This window comes from Magnolia sinica, chromosome 3 (assembly GCF_029962835.1).
Source record: "Magnolia sinica isolate HGM2019 chromosome 3, MsV1, whole genome shotgun sequence".
Classification (NCBI taxonomy): Eukaryota; Viridiplantae; Streptophyta; class Magnoliopsida; order Magnoliales; family Magnoliaceae; genus Magnolia; species Magnolia sinica.
The window spans coordinates 13905703-13922267 of NC_080575.1; the positions used below are offsets into that span (position 1 = coordinate 13905703).

Sequence of the window (16565 nt, forward strand, 5' to 3'; positions counted from 1 at the left end):
AACACTTTACAAAATAAGATTGTTTCCATATTTGACTCGTGATTTATGGTTTACAATGGGTTTACAATGCACCATTTGATTGTTTCCATAAACTTATTTTTGCATACCTTATACAATATCTAAACCATTCATCAAATGGATCACAACACGAATGGACATGGGCTAGATTATAAAATAAAACATGCAATTGGGCTGGATTATAAAAAGCTCAGAATTGTGGAACCGAACTGGTTTTAATGGTTCAGTTCCGGTTCAGTTCTAGGGTACTAACGGTCCAATTCCGGTTCCGAATATCCTCAGAACCAGACCAAACCGACCTGTGTGCACCCCTACTTTTTATCCATGATGGTCCAAATGCCTACAATCATGGCCCTTGAGAAAGTGAATTTTTGAGGTTTGATATGAGAATATGTATATTCAATGGTAGAAAATAAGCCAGATGGGTATAATATCTAATTTGCTTTCCATTGATTTCTTTTCTGTGTGCTTATGAGTGTCTGCCATGGGGGCAAGAGCCACATGGAAACATATTGGCTACTCACCCTACCACTAGCCAATGGCTAGTGGTCGGTGCTCTATGGGCCCCACCATGATGTGCGTGTTTCATCCATGCCGTCCACTCATTCTTCCATATCATTTTTTGTATTGAGCCCCTACTTTTTATCCATGATGGTCCAAATGCCTGCAATCATGGCCCTTGAGAAAGTGAATTTTTGAGGTTTGATATGAGAATATGTATATTCAATGGTATAAAATAAGCCACATGGGTATAATATCTAATTTGTTTTCCATTGATTTCTTTTCCGTGTGGCTATGAGTGTCTGCCATGGGGGCAAGAGCCACATGGAAACATATTGGCTACTCACCCTGCCACTAGCCAATGGCTAGTGGTCGGTGCTCTATGGGCCCCACCATGATGTGCGTGTTTCATCCATGCCGTCCACTCATTCTTCCATATCATTTTATGTATTGAGCCCCTACTTTTTATCCATGATGGTCCAAATGCCTACAATCATGGCCCTTGAGAAAATGAATTTTTGAAGTTTGATATGAGAATATGTATATTCAATGGTAGAAAATAAGCCAGATGGGTATAATATTTAATTTGCTTTCCATTGATTTCTTTTCCGTGTGCTTATGAGTGTCTGCCATGGGGGCAAGAGCCATGGCAAGAGCCACATGGAAACATATTGGCTACTCACCCTGCCACTAGCCAATGGCTAGTGGTCGGTGCTCTATAGGCCCCACCATGATGTGCGTGTTTCATCCATGCCGTCCACTCATTCTTCCATATCATTTTATGTATTGAGCCCCTACTTTTTATCCATGATGGTCCAAATGCTTGCAATCATGGCCCCTGAGAAAGTGAACTTTTGAGGTTTGATATGAGAATATGTATATTCAATAGTAGAAAATAAGCTGCATAGGTATAATATCTAATTTGCTTTCCATTGATTTCTTTTCCGCGTGCTTATGAGTGTCTGCCATGAGTGTCTGCCATGGGGGCAAGAGCCACATGGAAACATATTGGCTACTCACCCTGCCACTAGCCAATATTGGCCGGTGCTCTATTGGCCCCACCATGATGTGTGTGTTTCATTCATGCCGTCCACTCATTCTTCCATATCATTTTATGTATTGAGCCCCAAATTTCAAGTAGATCGCACTATGATATGCATGTTTCATCCCTGCCGTCCACTCATTCTTCCATATCATGTTATGTATTGAGCCCCAGATCTCAAGTAAATGGCACGTTATTGATTGAATGCCCACCATTAAAAACTTCCCAGGGGCACGAAAGTTTTGGATCATTCTTATATATATATATATATATACCTTCATCCAAGTCCATAAGATTTAATCAACAGGTTAGATGTTAAATAACCATTACAGTGGGCCCTATGAGGTTTTTAATGGTGGACATTTAATCACAACTGTTTTTCCGTGGTGTGGTCCACCTGAGATTTAGATCTACCTCACTTTTGTGATTAACACTAAAATTATCTCTCAAAATGGATGGACTGCGTGGATAAAACACATACATCAAGGGAGGTCCACATAGCACCGACCACTAGCCACCCGGCTAGTGTGTCAGCGTCACTAGCCAAACCGCGTCCGAGCCACGTCAGGACTGACGCGGATTAGCTACTGACAGGAGCGAGACTGGCTACCGAAGTGACCTCACCAAGTTCTATGGTCCCAACATGATGTATGTGTTTTATCCACACCGTCCATCCTTTTGGAAAGATCATTTTAGGACATGATCCAAAAAAAAAGTTAGATCCAAAGTTGTAGTGGACCCCACCACAGAAAAGAGTGGAGAGAGTGATGCCTACTGTTAAAAACTTTCCTAAGGTCCGCCATGATGTTTATTTGAGATCCAACCTGTTCATCAGTTAACACATACATTAAAGAAGTGAAAATACAAATATCAGCTTGATCTAAAACTTCTGTGGCCCTTATGAGTTTTTAATGATGGGCGTCACTCTCTTCACTCTTTTCTGTGGTGGGGTCCACTAAAACTTTGGATCTACCTAATTCTTTGGATCATGCCATAAAATGATCTTTCCAAAAGGATGGACGGTGTGGATAAAATACATACATCATGGTGAGACCCACATAACTTGGTGACGTCAATTCAGTAGCAGACTCTCGCTAGTCGCTGCTCAACGTGTGAGTAGCTAATCCGAGTCCCACCAGGACAGTATCGAAACCGTACATGATGTGCCACTTGGACTGGAGAATTAAAAAACAATGCATGTTGGCAGGCATGGCTTCGGTGGATCCTTAACTGTGGGGCCCAAGATGATATATGTGCCTTACATCCCCTCTGTCCATTTTTTTGGCAGCTCCTTTTAGGGCATGATTCAAAAAATGAAGTGTATTAAAATATAATGTGGAACACACAACAGGAAACAATGGTGATTGATGTGGGACCCCAAAAGTTTTGGATAGGATGATATTTGTGTGGTCCCGTCATTCATGTCTTTGTGAGATTATCCACAGGTTGGATGGCAAATAAACATTCAGGTGGCATTCAAGAAGTTTTTAATGATATGTATTCAATCACCATTGTTTCCTGTGGTGTGGTCCACCTGTTATTTGGATATCCTTCATTTTTGGGATTATTTCCTAAAAGGATCTCTGGAAATAGATGGACAGAATGGATTTAAGGCACACTCATTATGGCGGGCCACACAGTCAGGGATCCACTGATGTGGCCCCCCTCATAGGCAAGACAATGGTCAATCCAGACAAGCTAATGCAGCATGCGAGCTCTGTATGCCTACCAAGATGTATGTGACATCCACTCCGTCCATCATTTCTCTAGCTCATTTCAGGGCACGAGCCATGTTAGATTCAAGTGGGCCACACCACAAGAAAGGTTAAGATGGGTTGCTTGCCATGTGAGACCTTATTAAGGACCACCAAAGGTTTGGATGCTGCTAAAATTTGGATTTTTCTCTTCATCTTGGTGGGGCCCACCATGTGAACGGGTTGGATGTCATATAAATGGTATGGTGGGCCCTAGAAGTTTCAGCAGTGGATGTCCCCACCACCACGCCCCAGTTGAACTTTGGTTTGCCTTGAAACATGGGCTGCCTTCACAACATGCGTGGAGGAAATGATGAACAGATTGTGTGTCCCACACATCACAACATCAACGACTAGGGATTTGACAATTTGGGCATGTGCCTTTTCTAAAGAGATGAACTAGGTAGAGTTATTACTCAATAGCTTTCAAACATGCTTTGCTTAGGCTGACCTGGACGACATCACGTGGCGTAATCAAATTCCAAAAGTAAACTCAGTTGGTCCACCTTGAATGTATGTGATCTATCTATGCGGTCCATCCATTTTTCCATCTAACTTAAGGGGTTGAGCCCAAAATTGAAACATATCCAAAGATCAAGTAGATTATACCACAGGAAAGTGGGAATAATGACCTCCATCATTGAAACCTTGCTAAGCCCAACGGTGATGTTTATTTGTCATCTAACCTGGCCTGTTTGGATCATACAGACATCGATGAAGGGAAAACACAGATATAAGCTTGACCGAAAACTTCTGTGCCCCCAAGTTTTTTTCAATGATAGATCTTTAATTCAACTGTTTCGTGTGGTGTGGTCCATTTGAACATTTTATATGCTTTACTTTTGCTCTCAAGCCCTGAAATTATCTGGTAAAATGGAATAACGGTGAGGATAAAATACATAAATCATAGTGGACCTCAGAGAGTTTAATTACTCAATACACTAAGCATAGTGAGTTACTCACTATGCAATTTGCTTCCAAATTCCACCACCTCCTGACACTACCCAACTATTTAGTGTTGGGTCACCACATAATCCGACGTATGTGGATTGGGTACTACCCCACTCATCTGAGGTTGGCACAAGCTGGGGCTATGAGGGGCCATTGTGATGTATTTTATTATCCATACTGTCTATCCATTTTGAAATATCATTTCATGATAAAAGTCCAAAAATGAGATAGATCCAAAGTTCAAATGGACCGCATTGTGGGATTAAGTGCCTATAATTGAGAGCTTTTTGGGGGCCACATAAGTTTTGGAAGAAAATGATATATGTGTTTTCCATTCATCCAGGTCTATTTAATTTTATGAATCGGTTAGATGACAAAGAAACATGAGGGTGCATGGTTAAAGAAGGTTTCAACAATGTGTTATTATCACTGCCAGGGGTGTACATCCAATCAAACCCAGTCTAGCTTGCGTCAGCTTGACTCGGCTCAGTCAGCCAGCACACCCACCTCGAACTCAGTGATTGAGCCATCATCTCCAACTCGACTCGGCTCGGGCAACCGATCAGACCATTTCAGGCCAAGTTTGAGCCAAGTTCGAGCACAAGCTTCCAATCTATCTCATTTTTAAGCTTTTACTTTAAAATGGACAAACAATAAAACTCACATATCACAATGAGTTCCATAGAGAATCCACACCACTATACAGCGCAGTAAGCTTCTCGTCTTTATTCCTTTAATTTTAGGCTCGTGCCCTGAAATGAGCAAGAAAAATAGATAGACAGAGATAAAATACATACATCAAAGGTGAACCCCATAAGGTATCCACATCTCCTCAATGGGCTTATATTGGGCCTGGCTCAAGCCTGACAAAATCAAAACTTTGAATAGGGCCGGCTATAAGGACAAACCTAAACAGATCAAGCCCGACTCGTTGAAAGCATTACACAATTCGCATCCAAGCCTCCAGGCAACCAACTGAACACAGATTGCCTACAGACACTGGAAGGTGCTAGTGGGCCCCACTATGATCTATGTATTTTCTCCATGCCATCTTTCCATTTTGCTAGCTTATTTTAGGGCATAAGGCCAAAAATGATGCATGTCAAATCTTAGGTGGACCACACCATAGGAAACAGTGGTGATTGAACGCCCACCATTAAAAGATCCTTGGGGGTACAAAAGTTTTGGATGAAACTGATTTTGCAGTTTTCCTTTTTTATTTGTGACATATTCAGCAGATTGGATTATAGATAAACATTAAAATGAACCCTAGCAAGTTTTTAATGGTGGGTGTTCAATTATCATTGCTTTCTTTTGGCATGGTCTACTTGAGATTTTGATCTCTCTATTTTTTAAGCTCATGTCTTAAAATGAGCTAACAAAATAGAAGATCAACACGTATAAAATACATAATTTATGGAGACACGGAGCGCCGTGTGGCTACTGAAGTGTCAGCAAGTAGTCCACTCCTGCCAAGGTTAGCTTTCATGGAGACAGTGGGTGTGACTTTCTTGCGATCCACTCCGTCCATTAAGGATCTGTTTGGGCGGTGGGATTAGAAGGGATTAGGTGGGATGGGATTCATCTGGTCCTGTGCCAATTCCACTCCATGTTTGGGAAGAATGGGAAAGCTTGGAATTATATTAAATGGAATTGCATTGGGTCCGTGCCAATTTCACTCAATGTTTAACAAGTTGTGTAGGTACCACCACGATGTGTGGGCTATATCCACACCGTCCACCCATTTATCAAGATTATTTTAAAGCATGGGCCAAAAAATCAGGTAAATCTAAAGCTCAAGTGGACCCTACCATAGAAAGCAACAGGGATTGAATACTTACCGTTGAAAACTTCTTTGGGGCCACATAAGTTTTGGATCTACCTCATTTTTAGGCCAATGCCATAAAATAAGGTTACAAAACAAATGAACGGTTTAGATATAACACATGTGTGTTATTCTTAATAATTTCAAATGATAGTGGGTATATTCGTTCAATATACCACCGTATTATCAACAAAGTATGGCATTAATTTTATCCCATGGTATTAGGGGACAATCCCTGCCATGGGTAATAATTATGTTTTTTGAATCCCATCCCAATCCCACCGCCCAAACAGATCCTAAGGAAGCTGCCTCGTATTAACCATAGAACCCAGCCCTTAGTGATTAAAAAATAAATAAATAAATAAAATCCGAGAGGCGCGACATAGGAAACATGGGATGAAACACTAATCATTATCTTTATGTTAGAACCACCTTGGTGTTTATATACCATCCAATCACTTCATTTGATGTGCCTCATGAGAATGAACTAACTACCGGAGCTGTACATGAGCCAAGTTAGCTCAAAACGCTCGACTTGGCTAAGCTTAATCTAGCTCAATTTGACTTGGCTTGAACGTGGACACAAGGTGAGCAAAGCTGATCAACAAGATGGATGGCAAATAAACATTCCAGTGGCACTCAAGAAATTTTTAATGATTTGTATTTAATCATCATTGTTTCCTATGGTGTGGTCCACCGGCTATTTGGATATGCTTCATTTTTGGGATTATTCCCTAAAAGGAGCTCTGGAAAGAGATGGACAGAGTGGATTTAAGGCATACATATTATGATGGGCCACGCAGTCAGGGATCCACTGATGTGGCAGCCCTCACAGGCAAGACAATGGTCAATCCAGACAAGCTAATGCAACATGCGAGCTCTGTGGGCCCACCAAGATGTATGTGACATCCACTCCGTCCATCATTTCTCTAGCTCCTGTCAGGGCACGAGCCATGTTAGATTCAAGTGGACCACACCACAGGAAAGGTCAAGATTGGTTGTTCGCCATGTGAGACCTTATTAAGGACCACCAAAGGTTTGGATGCAGTTAAAATTTCGATTTTTCTCTTCATCTTGGTGGGGCCCACCATGTGAACGGGTTGGATGTCATATAAATGATATGGTGGCCCCTAAAAGTTTCAGCAGTGGATGTCTCCATCACCATGCCCCAGTTGAACTCTAGTTGGCTTGAAACATGGGCTGACTTCACAACATGCGTGGAGGAAATGATGAGTGGATTGGGTGACAATTCGTCCATATGCAGTTGGAAAGAGGTACACTGGGTAGAGTACCTACTCAACCTAACAACTTTCAAACATGCTTTGTGTTTGCCCATTTTTGATAGCAGCACATGGCCTAATCAAATTTCACCACCTCCTAATACTACTCAGCGATTTGATGTTGGGTCACCATGCAATCTGGGGGATGCAGATTGAGCCTTAGATAGGGTACTACCCTACTCGTCGGAGGTTGGCATAAGCTAGGGCTTTGAGGGGCCATCGTGATGTATTTTTTATCCATGTCCATTCATTTTGAATTATCATTTTATGATAAAGGCTCAAAAGTGAGCCAGATCCAAGGCTCAAATGGTCTACATTGTGTGATTAAGTGCTTAAAGTTGAGACTTTTCGGAGAACACATAAGTTTTGGATGAAGATGATCTATGTATTTTTCCTTCATCTAGGTTTATTTGATCTTGTGGATAGGTTAGATGACAAATAAACACCAGTGTGGCTCCAGAATGTTTCAACAGTGGGTGTCATTATCACCACTTACCCGTGGTGTGCTCCTCCTGAGTCTTGGATCTGCCTCATTTATGGGCTTATACCCTAAAATGGATGGACAACAAAATAAATATATCAAAGTGAGGTCCACAAAGAATCTACACCAAGTTGGGTATAGATTCTCTAAAAATAATAATATTCTGAAACTCAAATGTGCCATACCACATGAATAAAAAGGTTTTAGGTATAAGTTTTATGTAGTGATAGTTGGGTGATTATTGAATCAACCTGATTTTTAAGACCAAGACCAAAGATATATACCTGATGAATGACTTGGATTTCATACAAAGTTATTTTACTAGTGGTAGAGAGTAACCACAGTACATAACGCTGTGGAAGGTGCCATGAACCATAATTTGCAACCCACTCAGCACTTGGTTACCAGTTTTGGGTCAATCAAAATTCGCAGGTTACCTTGTGGGTTATATATATATATATATATATATATATATATATATATATATATATATATATAGACACACACTTTGAGATGCTCCTCCCCGCCGATCAAGCAGCGATGCTGCTAGTGATAGGCTTAGCTTAAGCTGCTAACCTTCAGTTCAGATAAGTTGATGTCCCTTCGGTCGGTTCACTCAGGTGGTCTTCCCTTCTCTTCCCTGACGTTTAGATAAGTTCTCGTTTAAGAAAAGAGCACCAGCCAAGCGCCCAGAATGAACAAGAAATGGACAGCATAGGACGTGTGTATATATATATATATATATATATCTTTTAGTATATTTTTAAAAAATCACCTACTTTTAAAGTTTTTCAAATAATTAGTAAGTATTGATCATCGAAATTGATTTGTTTAGCATATAAGATTTTGTGATTAATCAAACGTACCGTAGATAAAAAGAACAGCTAACAAACACAGTAAAAACTCAATAGACCTCTCAATCATCTGAATCTCCTCCAAACCCAAATCTAATTTTCAACTATTTCCTTCGAAAATCCCTAACTCTCTTAATCACTCAAAATATCCATATTAAATCAAATTATCTATTGTATTAAAACTCCAATGGTGAATCCCATGTGCTCAGCCGACTGCTTAATTTTTTTGTGTCAGGTGACCTTCGTAGTGGGCCAACCATGCACAGGGGTGTCAATGGGCCGGGTTAGGGCCCGGCTAAACTCCTCGCATGTTTCAATGTAGGTCCAAACCCGGCCCAACTTATGATGGGCCAAAACAGTCCAGCTCGATATGTTTATGTTGGGCTTGAGCCCGAAACACACTTACAGAAAGAGATGGAGGCATGAGGAGGGTGGTTTTTTTTTTTTTTTTTGACAAAATTGCCCCTGCAAACCTTCATGGGCTCCGCCAGATTCCAGCTATGTAGGGCCAAACCTAGCCTATTTGAAAAACGGGCTTGAATTTTAAGCACGACCTAACCCTTAAGCCCGATACTCCAGCCGCAGTCCGGCCCATTGACAACCCTACCTGTGGATGTTCAATACAAATGTTAAGCTAGGGGAAAGATGTCATGGCACCACAAGTTGTGGTGTAGTTGCCTGTAGGAGATCAATTCTCTTAAAGGAGAATTATAGTATTGCAAATGTAAGTAGTTTCTACCTGTGGTATTTTTGTGGAATCCAAACTGTAAATCAGGGTCGATTTTTGTAGTATTTTTGTTGAAGACTTAGGATATGCAAGCATGACAACTTATATGTTGTTCGTTATCTCCATGAATGTAAAAGCTTTTGCTCGCATTGTCTCATTTGATCCACGTACAACATTTGAGATTATGAAAGATTATACACGAAAGATACTTTTTTGGCTGTCTTCAACCCTATGTCTCTTGTCCCTGGGAGGTCTTACTCCACTAGCAGGTTTTTTTCGGAGAACTCCATCTATTCTAGTGTGGATGGCAGGCAGGCCTAAATTTCTTAGTTTTTAATAGAACTCCATGCGAGTATTATTTCTATCTACTATTATCTAAAAATAAACAAGTTATTAATGATTGGACGAAACCAATAAATAACCTGCGAAATTATAGTAGATCTCCTTTGAGATCAAACAATTCCAACGAATTGAATATGATTGTATGTGTGATATCATATACTATATTGGAAATATTAATGAACCCAATTATTGTAATTGCTAGGATACCCTCTTTTAGCTTCTAGGGTCTATTTCTTAGTTCAAGATCCCTTTTACTAACTGCATAAAAAAATTAGTAGATTGTTCCACCCAAAATGAAAATGGGTTTGGGGTTATGAACTTATAATCATGGAATCAACTTAATCATCAGCTTATGAGTTCATATGAGCCTCCTTATGTGCGCTGTACACACTGAGAATACTCCATAGTTAAAACAGGTGGAATGAAAAAACAAGGAGTAATGGACAACCACCCTTAAAACTTATATATACACTCATTGTGACACTTCTAAATTTTGGAATGGCTTAAATTTCGGTGTGTCCCTTCATATACTAGTTGGGGCACTTGATAAATGGGTTGCATGACATGCATACAACATGGTGGACCCCATGGTTCATCTACCGAAGTTCTTTTTATCCACATGACCGTCGAAATGCCTGCAATCATTGAGGTTTTGCATGAGAGTCTATGTATACAATATAGGTAGAAATCATATGGATTTGTTTGCAGGTTGCAGAGGTCCAACATCCTGTTTGCTTTGCTTTAGTTGCTTAAGCTTAGAGATGTTTTTGTATTTATAGATTATATTAATTTGTGTGGTTGAGATTAGAAATCAGTATAGATAATGAGTGGTGTAAATTAATTAGGGTCATGTGTTTAGTATAAATATCTTCTTTAATTACCTTGTAATTTTCAGTTTTGAAGAATTAATAAGATTTAATTTTTCTCTCTTCCAGAAAAAGGAAGAAGAAATGATGGATTCCCTGCTTTTATTCTTTAGATTGGTTATTTGAGTCGCTTGTTCATGGCCCATCTTGGAGGATTCTATCTTTCGACGCTCGAATCCCTTGCTAGATTTCGAGTCCTCAACAGCCACAAGCCTTGTTGTTGAGGCGTCCTCATCCAAATAATCTTGATAGTCAAATCATTCCGATCTCAACCGTCCTTCTGTGGCCGAACCCTTGTTTCGAACATGGGATTAAGTATGGAATTGCATTTGGTTCAATATAATTTCTATCTGGCTTTTGAAAAAGATGGAAAGGATTAGACTAATCCAAGTATTATATCATCTAGTTCCATCAGAAAATACAATAGGATTTAGAAGTTTGAAATCCTTGCATACGAGGGCTGCACATTTATGCATGTGTTTTTACACATGCCATCCATCCGTATGCGCCCTTTACACGTGACAATGGAGCTGCATATGCATATAAGAGACCAACATCAATTGTGAAATTTGATCCGTTGATTACAATTTCATGGCGATGAAACGTAGGTTTCACTTGATACAATTTCACATCAACAAGACATGAAATTCAATGGTCAAAATAATGTGGTATTTGCCCAATGATATTAATTCCAACTAATGCAATTCCGGATGTGAATTAGCTACTGACCAGTTCAGCGGCAATCTGGCTATTGAAGTGATGTCACAAGGTTTTTTTGGGCCCAGTATAATGTATGTGTTGTGTCTACATCGTTCATCCATTTGGAGAAACCATTTTTGTTGGGGGACCGCAGAAGCACAAAGAGATGAATCTAAAGAAGTAATCCAATTGCACCAAAAAGCACAAAAGGAACATAATGATTCAATGTAGAAAAACTCTTGTGAGAAAAAACTACAGATAGATAGCACTATGAAAGCAGATTTATACCCCAATATATAGCCTTAGGAAGTGAAGGGAGTTTACCTCATTCGAACAACCTCGAATCAAACCCTTTCTACACTCTTGAAATCCCTTGGATAAATTAGATACTTGAGAATACCTCTCAATCCTGATTTATACCCTAATATGTAGCCTTAAGAAGAATCACAATCAAAATAGAAATAAATCCCGTAAAATCACAACTTCGTAAAAATCTGCGCGAATCCATTCGATGTCATCGAACACACTTTGATGCCATCGAAACTTATCATTCGATGGCATCAAAGTAATACCTAATTAGTCCAGAAACAAGACATGAAAATTAGATCTCCTTCGATTGCATCGAGCTATCTTCGATGGCATCGAATATATCCTTTTGATGTCATCGAGCACTCTTCGATAGCATCGAAAAAATGCCCAGTTAGTCCAGCAACCAACTAGAGAAAATTCAAAAATTCTCGATAGAATTGAGCATTGTTCGATGGCATTGACCGATGCTCAATGTCTTTGAATGGTCTATCAATACAGTCGGCAAACCCTATTTCTGAATGATTTAAAGCTTAAAAAAACAACAATTTTAGGGTATGAACCAAAACTTAGGCAGATCCAAAGCTCAAGTGGACCCACCATAGAAAATCGTGGGGATTGAATGACTACCATTAAAAACTTATTGGGACCACAAAAGTTTTTGATCAAGCCAATATTGGAATAGGCATGGCAATGGGCTAGGACTGGCCCTACATTTCAAACGGGTTGGACTGGGCCATTCGGTCGGCCCTGTTCAAAAATTTTCATTCCCACTCCAAGCCCACATGTGAATCCTTCCAATAGTTTGAGAAATTATAGATTACTAACGTGAATATCATGATTGATACTGTTAGACATCTGTGCCGTAAATATGGTGGGCCGCACTTGAACGGTCAACCTAGAATCTAACCGCAATGGAATGATCTAATTATCAGATCAACGAACTTCTGCCCCTTGGATGTGGACAGTTCATCAAACCCTCAGATCCAACGGTTGGAAATGTCCAATTGTTGTAAATCTTGTCCAATGGCTCACCTATGGGTAGGACCCACAATTTGGATTATGTGTTAAAGTGCTGTGGAAATGTCTGTATTCAGCTGATTATATCATCCATGGTGGGCCCCATCAATGGTGAAGCAAAGTGATGGATTGGCCATCTCGACCGTCCTTCCCGTGGTCCTGCTATGGAATGGCTGGAAACCTCACCCATCTGATCGATGGACTTTTCCTTCTTTAATGTGGACCGTTCATCATCTTCATCAATTGGGCCATCATTATCACCCGTTGTTTAACTTAGTCCTCAGACCAGATGAGCGGCTCAGATAATTCAACCATGCATCCACGTGAACCCCATGATGTATGTTGGCCACCCAAACCAATGGAGCTCAAGCTCTGGTTGCCACAAAATGGGGAGGTATATGATAGTCAGTCGTATGACGCTTGATACGCAGGCACCACAAATTCTACACGTGGCATACATAAACTCAATTTAAACCGACAAAATTGTAAAAATCACTGTTATTTAGTAACCCTCTCAGAATCAGATTGTTTCAATGATCCTAATTTCTGATTCGTGGACATGTGTTTGTTGAAATAGGACCATTGGATTTTTCTTCATTCTCAACCGTCCACTAAATGTCTATCAATACAATATCCACATAACCAAATAAGTCTAATTTTTGGCTCATGACACATCCAACCTAAGAACCATAATTTGGACAGTTTATGTTAATAAATTACATGCCAAGTATTCAAAATCCAAGTGCCTGAGTATCATACATCACACTCTGCCAGAGTATCAAAATTCTTCTCTCATCTTGGAGATAAGGGATAAGGCCAGGAACACCAACCGTCCAATGAGAAGTGTGCGTTTTAACACCTCATCCTATCAAACCATACTTCAATATCCTTCATTTCTTTCATAGATATAAACCAAAATGTAGTTATCATTTTTATTTCCATTTCTCTCCTCAGCAGTTGCAGAGGAATCAATGGCTACAGCTTCAGCTTCTCCCATGGTCAGCCAGCTCAAGGGCAGATTGCCTTCTTCCTTCACAAGGGGCCTGATCATTCCCAAGGGCATTTCTGGAAATTCTTTCAGGGTCTTGCCTTCCAAGAGAAGGCCGTGCTTCACTGTCAAAGCTATCCAGGCTGAGAAGGTGAGGGGTATTTTGGTCTTTTTACATTTGATTCTGTACAACTGGTTGTTTCGTAAGTCTATGGTACAATTAGTTGGTTAGGACACTTCGGGCCGTTGAATCACAAGGATTGGGAAAATGGGTCCGTCCGATCATTGATCTGGACAGCCCAACTGGGGTTTGAACGGATGATCCTGGTTTTACACTGGGCTTATGATGCAACTAGTTGTAATGGGCATTTGCAACGGTCCGATTATCGATCTGGACAGTCCATTCATTACAGGCTATTATTGGCTGGCCACAAGCACACTGATTGGATGATTCTGTTGTACTGTAGGCTTACGATCCAACTAGTTGAATTGGGAAATGGGACCGTCTGATCATTTATAGGATATGTGATTTACCACTAGATCTTGACCATCCATTTTTGTTTCCTATTGATCCGACGGTTAGATTCACCTAATTTGAGTGATTCTTGCATCATCACCTCACCTGCCATGAGTCAGCTAGAAAGAATAGAAAGTCCAGATTGATTATTAGACTGTCCCACAGTTTCAAACCAGGTAGTTGTATCTAAGCCTATAATACAACTAGTTGTCTTAGAAAAGATGGCAATGACTCCTCATACGTACACATGCATGGTTTTACTGTAATCCAGACCGTCCAAATTACTGACCCAACTGTGGATAGAGCATAAGTGAGAAATTGCACGTAGAAGATAATATTAACCATCTGATTTTTCCCTTCAAATTTGTATCAATCGCTATTTTACTTTTAACCGTCCATGTGATAGCCATTAATTGGATGGTTAGGATTGCTTGGTCAGTATGATTTTAGATATGCTCCATCGACAATGGTACACACATTCGGACTCGACCAAACTTGGAAAAAAAAATAAAAAATCAATAAAACACATTTAGATATATGCTCCATCCACAATGATGCACTCTGATCAGACAATCTTAACCATCTGATTTCGAGGGTCGAATTGGAAGAACTGACCACTAATGGGGTAGCCACCAGTTGGATGGTTCAGATTGTTCGATCACTGTAGTATGAGATCTAGGTCTGGCAACAGGTGGCCCTGGGCTTGTTCAGGCCCAAATTTTGAAATGGGTCGGGCCTATTGACAATGTTGATTATGATCCAATGGTTCAAGATGGTTAACCGACCCAATTGGGTCCCATTTGATGTTGCAGCCAACCTTTCAAGTGATTCAGCCAATCAACGGTGATCCATTCATTGGAAGTCTTGAGACCCCCGTAACATCGAGCCCGTTGATCGCATGGTACCTGTCCAACCTGCCGGCGTACCGCACTGCGGTCAGCCCACTTCTCAGGGGCATTGAGGTGGGCCTAGCCCACGGGTACCTCCTTGTGGGACCATTTGTCAAGACGGGCCCACTAAGGGACACACCATATGCAGGGACGGCTGGATCATTGGCAGCGGGCGGCCTTGTCGTGATCTTAAGTATCTGTTTAACAATGTACGGTGTCGCCTCCTTCACGGAAGGTGAGCCGTCGACGGCCCCATCGTTGACCCTGACCGGACGAAAGAAGGAGGCCGATAAGCTGCAGACTGCTGATGGGTGGGCCCAGTTCTCAGGTGGGTTCTTCTTTGGGGGCATATCTGGAGTCATCTGGGCCTACTTCCTTCTCTATGTTCTGGACCTTCCATACTACATCAAGTAGGTTTGTGATTTTCTATGGTTTGTTTTGGAATGGGATTATGGGAATTTTGTATATTTTGATGACTGATTTATTACTTTGATTAAAACAGTGTTATATGCATGTAATGTAACTATCTATCATCTATCTACACTTAGTCCCTGTGATGGTCTCATTCAAGTGGGACCCATGTTTTAGTGATCCAGACCATTAATCTGATGGACTGGACCAGTCTGTCAAGCCATAGGCATGGGCCAGATACAGCAAGCCCAAGCCCGAGCTGGAAAATATTAGTTGGCACAGCACCCAGGCCCAAAAAATTCCTCTGTCCAACGTAAATGTTCCTAATCTACCCGTTGTTTAGAGGGCCACACATGAAGAGAAGAATAAATGTTAGAGAAATGAAAGTGAAACCAACGGTCTACATGCAACATGGATGTACCACACACCACCGACCTAGCTGGTGGTGTGTGTACGTGTAGTGCGGAGACTCCGAGCTGTATGAACGGTTCAAAGGAGATCAAAGTTATATGGGCCCTACGATTATGTATTTATTATATCCACACCGTTTATCCATTTGTCGATATCATTTTAGAGCATGATCCAAAAAATGATTCATAACCAAAGCTAAGTGGACCACACCACAAATAGCAGTGTGGAGAATGATTTTCACCGTTAAAACATTCGTAATGCCCATCATAACGTTTATTTTCTATCCAATTAGTTCATAAGGTTACACATGAAGAGGAAAAATAAATATAATATTAGCCAAAACTTTGGATCTATTTTATTTTTCGGCTCAAGCCTTACAACGAGCTCTCCAAATGGTCGGACTATTTGGATTTAATACCGTACCTGAAGGCGAGACCCACACCAGCCCGGTAGTGTGTGATACACCAGCCAATCCGCTTCCAAAATGATGTATTTATAATATCCACACCGTTCATCCATTTTGTGAGATCATTTTAGAGCATGTTAACAAAAATAATTTATATCCAAAACTAAATGGACCACAACAGAAAAAGCAGTAGGGACAATAATTCTCACCGTTAAAACATTCGTGGGGCTACATAGCGTTTATTTTTTAATAAGGTCACACAGACCTAGATGAAGA

The 16565-nt window shown here is 40.6% G+C and overlaps 1 protein-coding gene across 1 annotated transcript; it reads left to right on the forward strand.

Moving 5' to 3' along the window:
- The first annotated feature begins 13577 nt into the window (after positions 1 to 13577).
- Positions 13578 to 15635, forward strand: LOC131239569 (photosystem I reaction center subunit XI, chloroplastic). Its single transcript, XM_058237335.1, has 2 exons — positions 13578 to 13805; positions 14984 to 15635. The coding sequence occupies exons 1-2, from the start codon at positions 13638 to 13640 to the stop codon at positions 15473 to 15475; spliced, it is 660 nt and encodes a 219-aa protein (XP_058093318.1). The 5' UTR covers positions 13578 to 13637; the 3' UTR covers positions 15476 to 15635.
- Positions 15636 to 16565: the final 930 nt, after the last annotated feature.